Below are 20,262 nucleotides of genomic sequence, written 5' to 3' on the forward strand. Positions count from 1 at the left end.
TATTAAAGCGCCATTCATTCCATGGCGCTGTACATATGAGAAGAGGTATACATACATAATACAGACAATTGCACTAATCATAAACAAGACGAGTTACAAACTGGTACAGAAGGAGAGAGGGCCCTGCCCGTGAGGGCTTACAATCTACATGGTATGGGAGAAGGACACAGTAGGTACGGGTGAAGTTGGTCAAGGCGGTATGGAGGCAGCAGGGTCACTGGTTGTAGGCTTGTCTGAAGAGGTGGGTTTTCAGGTTTCTTTTGAAGGATTCCACTGTAGGCGAGAGTCTGATATGTTGGGGTAGCGAGTTCCAGAGTATGGGGGATGCACGGGAGAAATCTTGGAGGCGATTGTGGGAAGAGGCGATAAGAGGAGGTCTTGTGAGGATTGGAGAGTGCGTGTGGGGGTGTATCGGGAAAGTAGCTCAGAGATGTAGGGAGGGCACAGGTTGTGGACGGCCTTGTATGTATTTGTTAGTACTTTGAAGTGAATTCGTTGGGCAATGGGGAGACAGTGAAGGGATTGGCAGAGGGGAGAGGCAGAGGAGTAATAGGGTGAGAGGTGGATTAGTCGGGCAGCAGAGTTGAGGATAGATTGGAGGGGTGCGAGAGTGCTAGATGGAAGGCCACAGAGGAGAGTGTTGCAGTAGTCTAGGCGGGAGATGATGAGGGCATGTACAAGCATTTTCGCAGATTCAAAGTTAAGGAAAGCACGGATGCGGGAGATGTTTTTGAGTTGGAGGTGGCAGGTGGTGAAAAGTGCTTGGATGTGCGGTCTGAAGGAGAGGGCAGAATCCAAGGTCACTCCAAGGCAGCGGACTTGGTTGACCGGGGAGAGTGTGCAGCCATTGATCGTGATAGATAGGTCTGTTGGGGGGGGGGGGGGGGTGAGCAAGATGGGGGAAAGAGGATGAATTCTGTTTTATGCATGTTAAGTTTTAGAAAGCGAGAGGAGAAGAAGGATGATATAGAAGATAGACATTGTGGGATTCTGGATAGTAAGGTGGTGATGTTTGGACCAGAGAGGTAGATTTGTGTGTCGTCAGCGTAGGAGTGATACTGAAAGCCATGGGACTCTATACAAACCAAATGTCTACAAACCGGACATCGGAGTCAATGGACTTTGATTTCCCTTTCTATGTTGTTCTGCAATTTTTCAAACACAGTAAAGAACAAAATGCATACTGTGACTCCTAAATCCAGACCAAAAACATCCCAATCAAAGTTACTCATGATCAGAAACGAAACCCAACAATCATAGGTATTTTCAACTTCCAAGGTTCTTTATCAATATGGACTCGACTGTAAAAGGACTTTATACATACGCTCCTTCAACAATCCCTCAAACAAGACAACCGGTCAGGGAGGCACAGATATAATGTAAGATGAATTCTCTTACCTTGCAACTCTGTCTTTTATATCTGTCCATCCCGGTCCGGATTGTCCAAGTTGTCAGGAGATCAATGAAGTGTCCTTTAGTCGAGCCCCACATTGGGCACCAGGATTTGTTTGGGCAAAACCCTCTACTTCTATGATTGTCGGAGACCCAATTGATGTGGATGTATGAGCTCTCAGAGAGCTGAGGTAGCGTTAAAGTTTTCCGGTATTGAGTTCCATCCTAGGGGCTCAATACCGGAAAAAAACGCTTCAGTTTTATCCTAATGCATTCTGACTGGAAAGCATTCTGTTCTGTATGCAGCAGGATGTCTTCAGTTCACTCACTTTTACGGTATTTGGCCGGAGAATATACCGCAGCATGCTGCTGTATTTTTTCCGGCCAAAATTCCGGAACATGGGCATTAATTCCTATTGAAATGTATTAGTGCCGGATCCGGTATTAAAATTGCCGCATTGACGGATCCGGTCTTCTGGTCTGCGCATGAGCAGAGCTTTAAAAATGTGAAAATAATAAATACTGGATCCGTTTTTCCGGATGACACCGGAGAGATGGATCTGGTATTTCAATGCATTTGTCAAATGGATCCGCATCCGGATACAAATGGTTTCCGTTTGCACACGTTTTTCCGGATCCGCCGGGCAGTTCCGGCAACAGAACTGACTGCCGGATTCCTCTACCCTGACACAGACACACTGCTGAATCAGGTTCTCTCTACTTTATTACACACAAGCAGACATCTTTATAACACTACAGATACATAGACACACATAGACAAATCAGGTCCCCGCCAAGAGGGTGGAAATCGAAACTAGTGATTTGATTAGTTATTCATATAAGGTAATACTTCCGCACTATACTAACAGAATTTGTAATGGTTCAAAACTTCTACAGCATCTTATCTTCTTTAGCAGCACACAGAGAGAACATAACTCTCTTGCACGTCAAACTCTTATAAGGGAGCAGCTACCTTGGCCTTGTAGATAGAACTCCCCACATCCAGCTGGCTCATTCATTTTCCACATGCACAAGATGGAGGAAACACTTATACAAAATGGATTCTCATCCCTCACAGCATATCACTGTGAGGGGCACATATCTGGGCATATCACTGTGAGGGGCACATATCTGGGCATATTACTGTGAGGGGCACATATCTGGGCATATTACTGTGAGGGGCACATATCTGGGCATATTACTGTGAGGGGGCACATATCTGGGCACATTACTGAGAAGGTCATTATTTCCAAATAGTCTTTTGGACTAATAATTGCCTTATTTTCACATATGCCTCTAATCGATTTTGCTAAAACGTAACTTTTAATGCATTATGTTCCTACGTTTTTTTTAAAGACCTAATAAATCTCTTTAAAACTATCAGTTGTGCTGCATTTCTTTTCCTCACTGATTGTATATATGGCACTGCTGCCTTCACAGCGCCCTTCTTGTAGCAATGGGCTGAGGCGGGCTGGTTGCTGCTCCTTTATGTCTCAGGCCCTAGCTACTAATGGATTACAGTCACCTCTTATACTCCATGGAATGCTGCACTTCTGTTCTTAGAAATCCCTCAAACTCTGCCCCCGACATGTTTCACCAGTGGCGTCCTCAGGGGAACGGACAGTGATTATTTGAGATGGGTGGGAGGGAGCTTTTAATGCCTCCGAGCCTGACGTCAACTGATGAATGTCCTATTCCTTTGGATGTTCTTCTGATATGTGAACCCTAGTTTAGTATCGGGTCCTCTATTGGTACATTTTTATAATCCTCCTCCCTCCATTGATGACATACTCACCTCTCTGTGCCTCCCATCTCTCACTAAGTGCTGCACATGTCTTCAGACAGGTATGCTCAACCTGCGGACCTCCAGCTGTTGGAAAACTACAACTCCCAGCCAGTGGCGTCGCCAGGGGGGGGGCAGAGGGGGCCACGGCCCCCCCTACATCATGCTGTGCCCCCCCATGTGCCCCCCCATGTGACCCCCCAACTAAAATGCCCCCCCCTAAGTGAGCCGCCGCCGCCGCCGGGCACAGGGAGATGAGCGCTTCCATTGCGCTGATCTCCATTGTAACCAGCCTGTGCCAGCGGAGGTGCAGGGGAGGGAGAGGCGTGTCCCTTCCCCTTCCTCTGATAGGCTGCAGGCACTAGGCCGGAGGCCTATCAGAGGCCGGCGCAGGCGGGGCGATGACGTCATCGAGCCGCCTGAGCCTTACAGCGCGGGACACAGGAAGAGTCTGCATCGCATCGCTGACACTGAGGTAAGTATAAGTGTTTTTTTTTTGTTTTTTTTTACAATAGTGTTACTGGCACATTGGGGGGGCATATTACAATGGGGGGGCTTATTACAATGGGGGGGGACTTAATACTGGCACATGATGATGGGGGGACTTAATACTGGCACATGATGGGGGGGACTTAATACTGGCACATGATGATGGGGGGGACTTAATACTGGCACATGCTGATGGGGTGACTTAATACTGGCACATGATGATGGGGGGACTTAATACTGGCACATGATGATGGGGGGACTTAATACTGGCACATGATGATGGGGGGACTTAATACTGGCACATGATGGGGGGGACTTAATACTGGCACATGATGATGGGGGGACTTAATACTGGCACATGATGGGGGGACTTAATACTGGCACATGATGGGGGGGACTTAATACTGGCACATGATGGGGGGACTTAATACTGGCACATGATGGGGGGACTTAATACTGGCACATGATGATGGGGGGGACGTAATACTGGCACGTAATGGGGGGGCTTATTACTGGCACGTAATGGGGGGCTTATTACTAGCACGTAATGGGGGGGCTTATTCCTGGCACGTGATGGGGGGCTTATTACTGGCACGTGATGGGGGGCTTATTACTGGCACGTGATGGGGGGCTTATTACTGGCACGTGATGGGTGCCTTATTACTGGCACGTGATGGGGGCTCTTGTTACTGGCACGTGATGGGGGCTTTTTACTGGCACATTGGGGGGCTCTTGTTACTGGCAGTGGCACGTTATTGAGGGCACTTATTACTGGCACATTATTGGTGGGCACTATAGGGGCATCTACTGAGGCCACAAAGAAGGGGTGTTTTATATGGGGGGCTCTGTACAGTAGCATTTTATACTGGGACACATTATGGTGGGTACTATGGAGAAGGGGAGACAGGAGTACTATGGAGTCATCTATGGGGGGCACTAAGAAGGGGTATTTTATACTTGCAAATTATGGGGGACACTGAGGGCATCTACTGGGGCACGATATATGGGGCATTTTATACTGGTACATTATGGGGGGCACTAGCAGGAAGGGGGGAGAGGAGCACTATGGAGGCATTTACTGGGGCACTATATAGGGGTATTTTATACTGGCACATTATGGGGGACATTAGCTCAACTGGGGGCATAAGGGGGTATGTTTTGCACATTATAAGGAGAATTATTACTACTGGGGGGGGGGGGGCATTATGGTGGGTTTTATTACTCCCCCATGGTATGACCCCTAGTAGCAGCACCAGCATCTCCCTGCTCTGCGACCCCACTGCCCCTTCTCCAAATCCTTATTATGAAATCTTTCTCATTAGGATAAAACACAACATCAGCTCCGCCGAGCCCCCCAGCCAAAGTGTGGAAGTGGCGTCCGAGATCCCCAAGGGCCAAGCCAAGTAACTGTAAGTGTTCATGTGAAATATGTTTATTTTATATATGTACACTCCTGTGAGAGGCGGGGAGGGAGATCTGTGGATGACACTGTCATGGAGGGGGAAATGGGGATGACACTGTCATGGGGTGGATCTGTGGATGACACTGTCATGGAGGGGGAAATGGGGATGACACTGTCATGGGGTGGATCTGTGGATGACACTGTCATGGAGGGGGAAATGGGGATGACACTGTCATGGGGTGGATCTGTGGATGACACATATAGCAGAAGATGCTATATACGGTATGTGGCATCCACAGATCCCCCCCATAGCAGTGTCATCCACAGATCCCCCTCTCTATAAAAGTGTCATCCACAGACAGCTGGACTTTTCTTCCCTGTTGCGGTTTTAGGTATTGGGTAAAGTATTGCAGCATTTCTAAGCGTACTTGTGTAAATGTATCATTGTTATTGCTGCCCCCCTACTTTTGTCCTGGCCCCCAGTGTGCCCCCCCAAAATTTGAAAGCTAGAGACGCCACTGCTCCCAGCATGCCCGAACAGACTACAGCTATCAGCCTACAGCAGGGCATTGTGGGAGTTGTAGTTTTACAACAGCTGGAGGGCCGCGGGTTTGAGTATGCCTGACTCCGTGTCTCTCATATAACTGCGCATGTCTGGGAACTTAGAGCTAAATCGCTCTGCTTTTAACTATTGCGCATGCCTGAAGTCTTAGTCTCTAGACATATGCGGAAAAAATTTGTGGCCGTCTTCCTTTTTTTCATAAATTGGGGGTATACCTCTAGGACCTGGGGTGATGTCACTGTCATGTGGTCATTTTTGCCGCTGAACCACACCTCCTGCACTGATCACATGACCTATGACATACTCACAGGTCCTTCACCACCTCTTCTCCTCTTCACTGCTGAGCCCCGCCCCCTACACTGATCACATGACAGTGAGGTCACCCCAGGTCCTTCAGCTCTGGCAGTGCAGCAGATACTGGGCAGGTCCTGGTCGGTAGTCAGGGCTCTTGTTCTCTCTGGTATCAGCCATTCCTCCAGCCTGCAGGTAAGATGAGCTGTGAGGAGACAGTGTGGTGGAGAGCTCAGACATGTCACCTCTGGAGATTCTCCTCCATTACACACAAGGAATCCTTCTCCTCTCCTCAGCTTAGTATGATGGGGGAGTAGTAGTGGGGATAGTGGGGGTTGTCATCCTTCGCTGGCCCCTGACTGTCCAGGTGAGGGGCCCCTGCCTCCAGGAGGAGAATGAATGGAGCGGGGCCCGGCCTGAGCTCAGCTCTCTCCAGTCTCTTCTCTAGGAGTTCTGGACACAGCTGAGCACAGCCCAGAGGTGGGACCTGCATCTACCAGACATTTATCTCCTGTGGAGCCACCAGAGATCTCCATGTTGGGGCCCCTGGAATCCATGTGGTGGGGGATCTGAGAAGCGGGGCCCCTCCAGGCTCAGGAAGTGCGGTTCTGGAGGTGACATCTGGTCTTGTCCCCTGGATGATTTCCTCTCCTCTTCTCATAAAGGCGCCTGCAGTACTAGAAGCCTCCAGCTCCTCCAGTTCTCTCCTCTTCTCCTGAACGACCACCAAGGATGGACAGGAAGGAGATCAGCAGAAGAATATTAGACCTCACCTTGGAGATCATCTCCCTGCTGAGCGGAGAGGTAAACTTTTCTAGATTTCTCTCCTCTTTATTGTATTCTGTAACAAGTCAGACATCGGGAAGGAGAATCCATCATAGGAAGTGATAGGAAGAGTCCAGGGTCCTGGAGAACGGCCTCCAGACCTTCCAAGTGATGGAGAACCTGAAGATCAGCCCCCAGTATGGTGAGTGATGTGTCATGTGACCAGTGACCAATAGTCATGTTGTAGGAGCCATGAGAAGGTAAGTAGGCACGTTGTACCAGGAGGAGAGGGCCGGAGGAGAGCACATGGCCCCTGAAGGGTTTATTCCCTAAGTGTCTCTCTCCATCCACAGGAGTACACAATAGTGAAGAAGACATCGGGGGACTGTGTGACTCCCATCATCCATCTCCAGGAGTCAGGAGGGCGGAGCAGGACCCCTCACCCCATCACAGAGCCTCCCCCTCACCCCCTGATACATGAGCAGAAGATCCTAGAACTCACCCACAAGATGATGGAGCTGCTGACTGGAGAGGTGACACTGCTGGGAATGCTGGGAAATTCTCCAGTAACAGCACTGGAGGGGTCTGGGTGATGACGGTGTCATTGTGTTGTCAGGTTCCTATAAGGTGTCAGGATGTCACTGTCTATTTCTCCATGGAGGAGTGGGAGTATATAGAAGGACACAAGGACCTGTACAAGGAGGCCATGATGGAGGAGCACCAGCCTCTTATATCACAAGGTAAGAGCCGTCATGTGCAGTGTATACACGTGTGTGCAGTGACATGTAATGGAGGAGCACCAGCCTCTTATATCACAGGGTAAGAGCCGTCATGTGCAGTGTATACACGTGTGTGCAGTGACATGTAATGGAGGAGCACCAGCCTCTTATATCACAGGGTAAGAGCCGTCATGTGCAGTGTATACACATGTGTGCAGTGACATGTAATGGAGGAGCACCAGCCTCTTATATCACAAGGTAAGACCCGTCATGTGCAGTGTATACACGTGTGTGCAGTGACATGTAATGGAGGAGCACCAGCCTCTTATATCACAAGGTAAGAGCCGTCATGTGCAGTGTATACACGTGTGTGCAGTGACATGTAATGGAGGAGGAGCACCAGCCTCTTATATCACAAGGTAAGAGCCGTCATGTGCAGTGTATACACGTGTGTGCAGTGACATGTAATGGAGGAGCACCAGCCTCTTATATCACAGGGTAAGAGCCGTCATGTGCAGTGTATACACGTGTGTGCAGTGACATGTAATGGAGGAGCACCAGCCTCTTATATCACAAGGTAAGAGCCGTCATGTGCAGTGTATACACGTGTGTGCAGTGACATGTAATGGAGGAGCACCAGCCTCTTATATCACAGGGTAAGAGCCGTCATGTGCAGTGTATACACGTGTGTGCAGTGACATGTAATGGAGGAGAACCAGCCTTTTATATCACAAGGTAAGAGCCGTCATGTGCAGTGTGTACACGTGTGTGCAGTGACATGTAATGGAGGAGCACCAGCCTCTTATATCACAAGGTAAGAGCCGTCATGTGCAGTGTATACACGTGTGTGCAGTGACATGTAATGGAGGAGCACCAGCCTCTTATATCACAGGGTAAGAGCCGTCATGTGCAGTGTATACACGTGTGTGCAGTGACATGTAATGGAGGAGCACCAGCCTCTTATATCACAAGGTAAGAGCCGTCATGTGCAGTGTATACACGTGTGTGCAGTGACATGTAATGGAGGAGCACCAGCCTCTTATATCACAAGGTAAGAGCCGTCATGTGCAGTGTATACACGTGTGTGCAGTGACATGTAATGGAGGAGCACCAGCCTCTTATATCACAAGGTAAGAGCCGTCATGTGCAGTGTATACACGTGTGTGCAGTGACATGTAATGGAGGAGCACAGGCCTCTTATATCACAGGGTAAGACCCGTCATGTGCAGTGTGTGCAGTGACATGTAATGGAGGAGCACCAGCCTCTTATATCACAAGGTAAGAGCCGTCATGTGCAGTGTATACACGTGTGTGCAGTGACATGTAATGGAGGAGCACCAGCCTCTTATATCACAAGGTAAGAGCCGTCATGTGCAGTGTATACACGTGTGTGCAGTGACATGTAATGGAGGAGCTCCAGCCTCTTATATCACAAGGTAAGAGCCGTCATGTGCAGTGTATACACGTGTGTGCAGTGACATGTAATGGAGGAACACCAGCCTCTTATATCACAAGGTAAGACCCGTCATGTGCAGTGTATACACGTGTGTGCAGTGACATGTAATGGAGGTGCACCAGCCTCTTATATCACAAGGTAAGAGCCGTCATGTGCAGTGTATACACGTGTGTGCAGTGACATGTAATGGAGGAGCACCAGCCTCTTATATCACAAGGTAAGAGCCGTCATGTGCAGTGTGTACACGTGTGTGCAGTGACATGTAATGGAGGAGCACCAGCCTCATATATCACAAGGTAAGAGCCGTCATGTGCAGTGTATACACGTGTGTGCAGTGACATGTACAGACGTGGTGTGAACAAGGCCTTACACTGACGATCTCTGCCCTCCCCCACCCCCACAATAGATGGCTGCTCTATAATACACGGCATCTGCAGTACTTGGAGAAGACAGAGGTGTCAGTGCTACAGTCCTATAGTAACACGTGGTGCACAGAACCCCGGTGCCATGTGTTACTATGGTAACAGCCCCCAGCTATTCAGCAATGACCTGCAGGGGGCAGTCCAGGGGCTTCTATAAGGAGCGGCCAGGTCCTCTCTACATGGTAGCCCATGTTCTAATGGTGGTCATTAACCAAAAAACCAATAGAAACATGAATAAATAAGGACAAGCACTAATATCAGGATAAATAATGGCCACAATGTTTATTAAGGGGTTTCACAATCATTTATAATTAAAACATTTTTCTTAATAAATAAATACCAAAATATAAACCATTATTAGTCCATCAAGCTTAATCATGTCCACCCAGCATGAGCTGGGAGACTGAACGGCCACCAGGCCGGGCCCCCCCAAAGCATCGCAGCCGTTTAGCAATAAGGTTCTGTAATCCCAAATTAAAAATATTCAAACCCCTATCAGAGAAATGAACGCTATCCGACCTATAAAAGTACATTTCAAATCCTTTGACGTTTACATGCCTGTACGAAAAAACGCCCAGACATTGGAGACATTTTTCCATGGCCCTGTTAACCCTTTTCGTGACCCGTGCCATGAAAATGCTCCCCTTACTAGACTACAGTAACCGTGGCAGTGTCTCTAAGAACACCGACGTAGCATCAGGAAAAAGGCATTTCAATAAGGCGAAGTCACGTCTCATTTTTTCCACATCAGCTGTAATGTCTTAATCTTCCCAACGTCATTACCACCGGCATGGAAGATAATGACGTCAGGGGACGGCCAAGACTCTTGACTTTGTGTACCAATCTTTTTCACTGTAAAGCCAAACCAAATTTTGCAAGCCTAATATATAAAAGAATGACCAATAATCCAGATTATAAATTGAGAACCTGAAAAAGAAGAAATACAATTGACAGGGGTCATTTATAATGCTGAAATACACCTAAATTAGGCGTATTTAAGGCGCAGATGGTGCAGCGGTAAATTGCGCCGCTATCTGCGACTTTGCCCTGCTCACGCCAGGTCTAAAATTGTGGGGAGGGACGTATCATTTGCCATTTTCTACGCCTGTTTTAGATCGGCATCTAAAATGCTGGTCTTAATAAATGTGCCCCTTTATTAGGCATGCTCAACCTGCGGCCCCCAGCTGTTGCAAAACTACAACTCCCAGCATGCCCGAACAGCCTACAGCAGGGCAATGTGGGAGTTGTAGTTTTACAAGAGCTGGAGGGCCGCGGGTTGAGCATGCCTGCCCTATATCACTAAATAACTTCCCATCTACCTATCCAGACCTAATCTAGCTGCTTCTGTAGCTTAACCAATCCGAAAGGAGTGGGGAGAAATCCGTAAATCACCTGAACCTAAAGCCGAAAGACAGCGTCTCAAAACAGTATTAAACTGAAACCTAGTCAGAGGGGCAACAAAAATGAGCCTTCAGATGATGGCCGAACCTTTAACCAATTTTGAAGGACGCAAAAAACAACCTTCCATCCTAAATAAGCTGATACAACGACCTTTTCTTTGTTGATCTGTTTTTGACCATCTGACGAACACCGAAACAAAAAGATCCTCTACAACTAAATCATTGGCAATCAAACTAGCGCAACAGAAATTATTAACCGCTATCAACTCACTTAACTGTAATGCTGCGAAAAAAGCTAAAACAAAAGCCGTAAAAATAGAACTTTTTCAAACTCATCCAAACAAACCTCAGGCAGAATTTTCCATAGGCTAGCCTGTAAATCCACTGAAATAGGCCTTCTCCCATCCGCCACAGAACAAGATCTACTATAACCTTTTAGAACCTGTTTACCAGACTATTCAAAGGCTGAGCACCTCTTAATTTCAGAAAAATAGATACCCTAGCCAACATCTTCAAAATGGATGACGTCGCCAACTTTTTCTGCATAAGACTACAAACAAATACTAAACTCAAACTTGCATCAAACAAATAATCAACGGTCTTCCTAAACCCTCAAACTGATGTTAAAATTGAGAGATTAGCCAACATATCCTACTGTGGAGGACATGTCTGAGCCCGAGCACCGCGCCAAGGTTTCTCAAGTAGCTCGGGTCCTCCACAGTAGGCTATGTTGGCTAATCTCTCAATTTTAATATCAGTTTGAGGCATTAGGAAGACCGCAGAGTGCACCTGTCTATTATTATTATTGTTATATTGGTTATCTCATCCACATAATTGCTGTCTTGCGTAGGATGTTTATTGTGGTACTTGTGGTCCGCTGCGGGCATCCTCCACTGTATGCATTTTTGCTGGGGATCGCCATTAGCAACGGGCCACAAGTGCAGGATTTCCTCCACTGTATACACATGCACAACTGCATATAGGTTTGAGCACTTCCTGCCTGTTTAACACCAGGCCAATTTTTTATTTATGGGAGAGGCTTAGGCTATGATGAGGGGGAAGCGCTTCCCCTGACCTAAACTGGCTGTGTTGTGCCGGGAGCCAGGGGCGAGGGTAAGCCTAGCAGTGGGCGTACCCTAAAGGGAGTGTTTGAGAACAGGGGGGGTGGGTGGGTATGAACAGAAGAACACCAGCGACACATGCATTTGATCACGTGCGCCGGGACCCCCTTTTTCATGCTGAGGACGCGGCCCCGGAGCGAGTGTCCTGTGATGGCCAGCGGGTTGTGACCGAGACCTGAAGCCAGCGTTCTGATGTGGGACACGAACTGGATCGAAGTCCTGAAACTCCCACGCCAAGAAAGCAGCGGGCCATCTAGGGGGGCATCTGGCAACATGGCTACCAATCGCCGGAGGACCATGACCGGGCACCAATCGTTCGAAGTTTTGGAGAGACTGACCTCCGAGGGAGGCCCAAGTCGATTGGATTTCGAGGAAGGGAGCCAGAGGACAAAGGGGTCATGGACCCAGGACAATTGCCGCACCTGCAATCCCTGACGTTTAGGGGAGGTGCTGGTGAACTCACCTGGCCTAAGGAACCCATAAACCCAAGGTACCAGGCTGCCTTAATAACCAAACTAGGGGAGTGCCCAAAAGAATGTCCATCCAGCGCGGACGACAGTCTCCTAAACATCTTGCCGGAGACAGGCTGTCTACGGCCGGTAGGGGCATCCCCGCACTTCTGGATCCCCCCTAGGGCCGCCTTGACTGTCTGCACTGAAGAAAAGGAACCTCTATTTAAATTATGAAGCATGGCGCAGTGCTGTATCCCCGCTAGGTACAGCCCGATGGTGTTAAATGACAGCCTGAGATTGCGGTGACAGTGGGCTATGAACGCCAGGGTGTAGGAGACATCGTCCAAGCCACCTTGCGAGTGGGACCTGCAAAAACTTCGTAAACCTTGACACCGGCTTGGTAGTTTCCTGATGGTATGGGAAAACCCCTGAGCGTTTTCAGGCAAATATATTGGATCCTGAGCGATTCAGGCAAATACGTACACCCTGTGGGAAATAAGACCTGAGCGATTCAGGGAAATACATGACCTGAGAGAATCAGGAAAATACAGTCAACCTGAAGAGACAGAAAAATACAAACCTGCACGATTCGGGGAAATACATAACCCTGAGCGATCCAGGAACATACATGGCCCGAGCGATTCAGGGAAATACATAAACCCGAGCGACTCAGGGAACTGAGACCTGGGTGAATCGTGGAAATACGTGAAAATTTGAGCTAATCAGGGAAATATATGAAACCCGATTTAGGAAAATACACCCTGAGATATTCAGGAGAGTACACATACATATATTTCCTTCTCTCTTTTTTTTTTTTTTTTTTCTTTTCCTTTTGAGCAGTGGCCGAGTGACCGGCGAGAGTGGAAAGGAAACAGGAATGACCATGGTATAGAAGGGATCGCAACCTACCCGAATCAACGGACAGCTGTGCCAACTCTCCGGCGATACTGAAGACCTAGGGATGGAGGCTCGTGATGAATAAAGGAAGGCTCCGAGCTGCGGAGGAGCGTAAAGCCGCCACTCGGTTGGACCTTACCTGAACCGTGGAGTGACCGGACACGGAGGAGCCCTGCGACACAATTGAGGATGGATCGAAATTCCGGTGGCCTGAGGCCCTGCTTACATGACAATAAGCTTGCGTTGGTACGAGACCCGGAGAGAGGTGCGATCTGGTGGCACTGGGATGAAGCGACGGAGAACCAGGATGCAGCCTGGGCGCCATGGCCAACTGCTGGGTGACCCTGAACTGCCAGAATCAGGGCCCGAAGTCACGCTGCATGCAACGAGACCTACGGGAAACAGGAATCCAGACATGCAGGACACGAACCGGGTAACTGGGAACCAGCCGGACCCTGCTGAAAACCCCTGAGCGTTCCAGGCAGATGCATGGAACCTGAGCGATTCAGGCAAATACATTGGATCCTGAGCGGTTCAGGCAACATGGAGTCCTGAGCGAATCAGGCGATTACATACCCTTTCGTGAAGATGACGGACCCTGGGTGCGTCGGGCATTACCTTGGACCTGGGTGAACCTGGCCACTACCTACCCACTGAGAGACCAGAGAAAAATACAGAAGCCTGAGCGAATCAGGCCAATACTTAAACCTGAGTGATTCAGGGGAATACATAACCAGACTGTTCCAGGAAAAATATGCAATAACTATATGTGACCAGAACATAGTACGACCGGTGCCTACGAGAAGGCTTGTGTCGGTCTGGGTACGTACCTGGGCTTAGAGGCTATTACCTGTACCGATGTCTTGGGTCACCTGACCTTGGTCCAAAATCTCGTACCAATGAACGGTCAGGACACGTTCCTGAGAGGGCAAATCCATAAAGTTCGGAAAGAAAAGAGATCATAACTGGGGAGGATGACAGGCCTGGGCGAACCAGGAGACAGAAGTATGTGTGAGCCTGGGCGAACCAGGAGACAGAGGTAGTTGCGTGCCTGGGCGATCCAGGAGGCAGAGGTAGGTGTGAGCCTGGGCGAACCAGGAGACAGAGGTAGTTGCGTGCCTGGGCGATCCAGGAGGCAGAGGTAGTTGCGTGCCTGGGCGAACCAGGAGACAGAGGTAGTTGCGTGCCTGGGCGATCCAGGAGGCAGAGGTAGGTGTGAGCCTGGGCGAACCAGGAGACAGAGGTAGTTGCGTGCCTGGGCGATCCAGGAGGCAGAGGTAGGTATGAGCCTGGGCGAACCAGGAAACAGAGGTAGGTATGAGCCTGGGCGAACCAGGAGACAGAGGTAGGTATGAGCCTGGGCGAACCAGAAGACAGAGGTAGGTATGAGTCTGGGCGAACCAGGAGACAGAGGTAGTTGCGTGCCTTCGCGATCCAGGAGGCAGAGGTAGGTGTGAGCCTGGCGAACCAGGAGACAGAGGTAGGTGCGTGCCTGGGCGATCCAGGAGGCAGAGGTAGTTGCGTGCCTGGGCGATCCAGGAGGCAGAGGTAGGTGTGAGCCTGGGCGAACCAGGAGACAGAGGTAGTTGCGTGCCTGGGCGATCCAGGAGGCAGAGGTAGGTATGAGCCTGGGCGATCCAGGAGGCAGAGGTAGGTATGAGCCTGGGCGAACCAGGAGACAGAGGTAGGTATGAGCCTGGGCGAACCAGAAGACAGAGGTAGGTATGAGCCTGGGCGAACCAGAAGACAGAGGTAGGTATGAGTCTGGGCGAACCAGGAGACAGAGGTAGTTGCGTGCCTTCGCGATCCAGGAGGCAGAGGTAGGTGTGAGCCTGGCGAACCAGGAGACAGAGGTAGGTGCGTGCCTGGGCGATCCAGGAGGCAGAGGTAGTTGCGTGCCTGGGCGATCCAGGAGGCAGAGGTAGGTGTGAGCCTGGGCGAACCAGGAGACAGAGGTAGTTGCGTGCCTGGGCAATCCAGGAGGCAGAGGTAGGTATGAGCATGGGCGATCCAGGAGGCAGAGGTAGGTATGAGCCTGGGCGAACCAGGAGACAGAGGTAGGTATGAGCCTGGGCGAACCAGGAGACAGAGGTAGGTATGAGCCTGGGCGAACCAGGAGACAGAGGTAGGTATGAGCCTGGGCGAACCAGGAGACAGAGGTAGGTATGAGCCTGGGCGAACCAGAAGACAGAGGTAGGTAGGAGTCTGGGCGAACCAGGAGACAGAGGTAGTTGCGTGCCTTCGCGATCCAGGAGGCAGAGGTAGGTGTGAGCCTGGCGAACCAGGAGACAGAGGTAGGTGCGTGCCTGGGCGATCCAGGAGGCAGAGGTAGTTGCGTGCCTGGGCGATCCAGGAGGCAGAGGTAGATGTGAGCCTGGGCGAACCAGGAGACAGAGGTAGTTGCGTGCCTGGGCGATCCAGGAGGCAGAGGTAGGTATGAGCCTGGGCGAACCAGGAGACAGAGGTAGGTATGAGCCTGGGCGAACCAGGAGACAGAGGTAGGTATGAGCCTGGGCGAACCAGAAGACAGAGGTAGGTATGAGTCTGGGCGAACCAGGAGACAGAGGTAGTTGCGTGCCTTCGCGATCCAGGAGGCAGAGGTAGGTGTGAGCCTGGCGAACCAGGAGACAGAGGTAGGTGCGTGCCTGGGCGATCCAGGAGGCAGAGGTAGGTATGAGCCTGGGCGAACCAGGAGACAGAGGTAGGTGCGTGCCTGGGCGATCCAGGAGGCAGAGGTAGAGGTAGGTATGAGCCTGGCGAACCAGGAGACAGACATAGGTGCGTACCTGGGCGATCCAGGAGGCAGAGGTAGGTATGAGCCTGGACGAGCCAGGAGACAGAGGTAGGTGCGTGCCTGGGCGATCCAGGAGGCAGAGGTAGGTATGAGCCTGGGTGAGGCCAGGAGACAGAGGTAGGTGCGTGCCTGGGCGATCCAGGAGGCAGAGGTAGAGGTAGGTATGAGCCTGGCGAACCAGGAGACAGACATAGGTGCGAGCCTGGGCGATCCAGGAGGCAGAGGTAGGTATGAGCCTGGGTGAGGCCAGGAGACAGAGGTAGGTGCGTGCCTGGGCGATCCAGGAGGTAGAGGTAGGTATGAGCCTGGCGAACCAGGAGACAGACATAGGTGCGTGCCTGGGCGATCCAGGAGGCAGAGGTAGGTGCGTGCCTGGGCGATCCAGGAGGCAGAGGTAGGTATAAGCCTGGGTAAACCAGGAGAAAGAGGTAGGTGCGTGCCTGGACGATCCAGGAGGCAGAGGTAGGTATGAGCCTGGCGAACCAGTAGAGGAGAAAACAGCATATAACGTGAAAGTACATACATATGACACATGGCACTGTCGCCACTATAGAATAGATGACTGCAGTGAGCATTTAGTGACCGCTGAATGGGTATGGCGTGTGATGATGACCTGGCCCACTTGTAGTGAGACCCCCAATTTCTTTGAACACCGTACTGGAACTAGCGCCCTTCCAGCCCAGCAGGGGCCCCGGGGCCCTCTCCCTAAGGTTATCATTCACACGTCTGTAATTTGGGTCCGCATTCGTTCCGCAATTTGCGGACCCATTCACTTTCAATGGGGCTGGAACGGATGCAAACACGTGACCAGGCCCGGCGGAGGGACTCCGGCGCGCGCTCCAAGCTGGAACGCATGCCGAACATCTGACCAGGCCCAGCGGAGGGATTCCGGCGTGCGCTCCAAGCTGGAATGCATGCCGACCACACGACCCGGAGCTCATGCCTGGTGGCGGATTTTCGGTGTGCGCTCCACGCTGGAACGCACGCCGGGCTGAAGCAGAGCCCTAAGTAAAGACGGGACGGGGGAGGCCGTGTGGAGGGGGGGGGACCCGCGGGCCGGACCCTGCCCCCCCTGCTGCCTCGGGAGGGAGTTGGACGGGGAAAAGAAAGGAGACAGACAAAACAAGAAACAACTTGAGGCAGGAATGTGTATAGGCATGCGTTCCACGCTGGAATGCACGCCGACTCAGGGAGCCGGAAGTATGGCACAGAATTTACCTCTCCTGAAGACGTGAATGGCAGTGTATGAAAATGAAACGAAGTAGATGAAAGCAACTCACGACGTGCACGGATGCAGTACCAGAGCAAGCGACTCCCTAACCAGCTATGAACAGAAGTGCTCTGAGGAGCTGGGGGCTGGAGCTTAAGAAGGTAAGACGCCGCTCCCACAAATTCAGGCTGACTTTTCAGCCTTCCACTTGTTTAAAAATAATCAACACCAACAGAATCACAAAATAAAGTTCATTCGTTCAATGCGGCTGAATAATCAGCCCATGTTCATGGAGCCAAGGACCGTTTTAAATTATTCCCTATCAGTCCCAAATGAGATTCCACAAGTGCTAAGGACAAGGATGTCCCTTCAAATCCACGTCTTTGACCAGCTTCCGGAACTTGAGAAACTGAAATTGAGTGCATCTTCTAAAACGTTCCTGTGTCCTTCCAAATACCAAGCTTTAATCCAGATGTTAACACTCATACAATAAAGCACAAGGCTTCTCAATAGCTTAACCAGTATATCAGAACAGGACAATAAGGAATTAATAGCAAAAACGACACTTTTATTGTCCGAGAAAAGCATTAACCTTTTATTTTTTAATTTGCACCCCTTAATACTAATGCTACAACTGTAACAGCGGCTGCTGTGCGCCGCTGTTACCCTGCTTACCACCGCAGTCCCAGGCACACCACAGGTGCATTCGGCCTTATACTGAGCAGTGTGAGGTTTATCAGAAGCACGTACACTAATAATGCAGACTTAATCATTAACCAAGCCATGCCTCAAGACCTGTTTAAAAGGCCGGACACTGACTTATAGGATGGCTACCTTACATCTGGTGGCATTAAAGGCAGAGCTGGGTTATACCATATATCCAATTACAGCCTAATAGGAATGTTATAGATTTGTCCACTCCATACTTTGAAAAATAATCATAAATTCCACTTTTTGTTTTCACAGAGAATTCCAGTAAAAATATTAAGGGCAAAGCTATATTATCACTAAATTATAAAGAAGAAGCTGAAGATATCAAACAGTGCTCTTCAGGAGAAAAACTCATTACACTTAATGTATACCCAAGACTTCAGCGTACGGATGTATTATATAATCCCCCCACTCATGAGGAACTTTCTTCTAACCAATTACAGATTGTTACCAAAAATACAAGTCAGAAAGGGGATAAAAGGTTTCAGGGTGGTAAAGAGTGTACAGAACAATCAAGGCTTTCTACACGCGGAAGAATTCACACAGCAGAACATCCATACTCCTGTTTAGAATGTGGGAAATGTTTTACAAGTAAACAACATCTTGTTAGACATGAGAGAAGTCACACAGGAGAGAAACCATTTTCATGTTCAAAATGTGGGAAATGTTTTACCCGAAAATCAGGTCTTGTGAAACATGACAGAGTTCACACAGGAGAGAAGCCATATTCTTGTTCAGAATGTGGAAAATGTTTTACAGATAAATCAAGTCTTGTTATGCATGACAGAGTTCACAAAGGAGAGAAACCGTATTCATGTTCAGAATGTGGGAAATGTTTTACATATAAATCACATTTTGTTAAACATGAGAGAAATCACAGAGGAGAGAAGCCATATTCATGTTTAGAATGTGGGAAATGTTTTATAGATAAATCTTCTCTTGTTAGACATAAGAGAACTCACACAGGGGAGAAGCCTTATTTATGTTCAGAATGTGGAAAATGTTTTACAGATAAATACAGTTTAATTAGACATAACAATATTCACAAAGGAGAGAAGCCATATTCATGTTCAGAATGTGGGAAAGGTTCTAAACAGAAATCATAACTTGTTAGACAGCAGAGAAGTCACACAGTAGAGAAGTCATTTTGATGTTTTATATGTTGAAAATGCTTTGTAAAAAGGAAGTAAAATTCTCAAACAACAGATCAGAAGAAACTATATTGTTTTTTTTAGATATGGGAAATGTGATAAGAGCAAAAAATAATTTTAAAACCAACTTATTCACAGACGTTAAAGAGGACCTTTCATGGGTCCAGACTTTATAAAATAAGTATCAGTATCATCTGTCCAATCATAGCGGAGAGCGTCACAGCCAGTGAGAAAAAAACCTCACATTCTCCCTGGCTGTGACGCTCTCTGCTGCGATTGGACAGCGCTACAGCCAGGGAGAAGGAGACGCCCACAGAGAAAGACTGCGTCTTTTCCTCATTGCACCAATGCGAAAATTAGCATACAGGGCAGGAGAATTTAAGGGGGGCCACAGCGGGCGAACGGAGCGGCGCCCAAAAAAAATAGTGAGCGCTATTAGATTCACGCTGTATGCCCTACATACCCTGATACTTAGTTTATAAAGTCTGGACCCATGAAAGGTCCTCCTTAAGTTTCAGGCTACATGTATCACATTACTGCAAGTCTCAGAACAGTCTCACAACTTGTCTGCAACTTGTCTTTTAGCTATTTTAAAACCGGGATTTGGCGGTAAAAAATTTCTGCCAAACTGCACAAGTTGTTGCACACGACTTGCATTGTGTTCTATCATGAGAAATCAATATAAAGAAAAATAAACGTCATGTCGTTATGTTTGCGGATTATTCAAATGGATGAGTTCTGTGGATCTTTCTACTAACTTGCTATCATGGCAAAGTTGCATATGATTTGCGATCAAGAATCCAAGTGTTGGATTTTATGTGATTGTCATGACATATAGAGTGTCACGTTGTGAACCCATTGACAGTCATTATATGTAGTGTCACAATGCAACATATCATCTGATGTCACCGTGCATCTCCAGCTTAAAAGCCAATAAGAATATTTATGTTCTGGGTGGAATTATCCTGGATCAGCCAAACAACTACATTATATTTCTTGGAAGAGAAGAGGAGCCTTGTTTACTTCCAGAGCAGTGAAGATGAACTGCCCCCATGAACCTTGCTTCTTATCGCTGTATTCACACCTCCACCCACACTGCGGGAGAGTCCAGAGTGACATGGGGAGAAGTAACGACGCTCCATGTAATAGTTTTATAATGTATGTGGACATATTAATATTTCATCTTCATTCAAACAGTATTTACAGATAAAATAAACTCTTCTATTTGCTCCACGACAGCGTCAC

At 49.0% G+C, this 20,262-nt stretch overlaps 1 protein-coding gene across 1 annotated transcript; it reads left to right on the forward strand.

The window, feature by feature from the left end:
* Nucleotides 1-7,366: 7,366 nt before the first annotated feature.
* LOC120991163 (oocyte zinc finger protein XlCOF19-like) lies at nucleotides 7,367-19,729 on the forward strand. Its single transcript, XM_040420075.1, has 2 exons — nucleotides 7,367-7,424; nucleotides 18,122-19,729. The coding sequence occupies exons 1-2, from the start codon at nucleotides 7,391-7,393 to the stop codon at nucleotides 18,970-18,972; spliced, it is 885 nt and encodes a 294-aa protein (XP_040276009.1). The 5' UTR covers nucleotides 7,367-7,390; the 3' UTR covers nucleotides 18,973-19,729.
* The last annotated feature ends 533 nt before the right edge of the window (nucleotides 19,730-20,262 follow it).

Source organism: Bufo bufo, chromosome 2, assembly GCF_905171765.1.
Source record: "Bufo bufo chromosome 2, aBufBuf1.1, whole genome shotgun sequence".
Taxonomy (NCBI): Eukaryota; Metazoa; Chordata; class Amphibia; order Anura; family Bufonidae; genus Bufo; species Bufo bufo.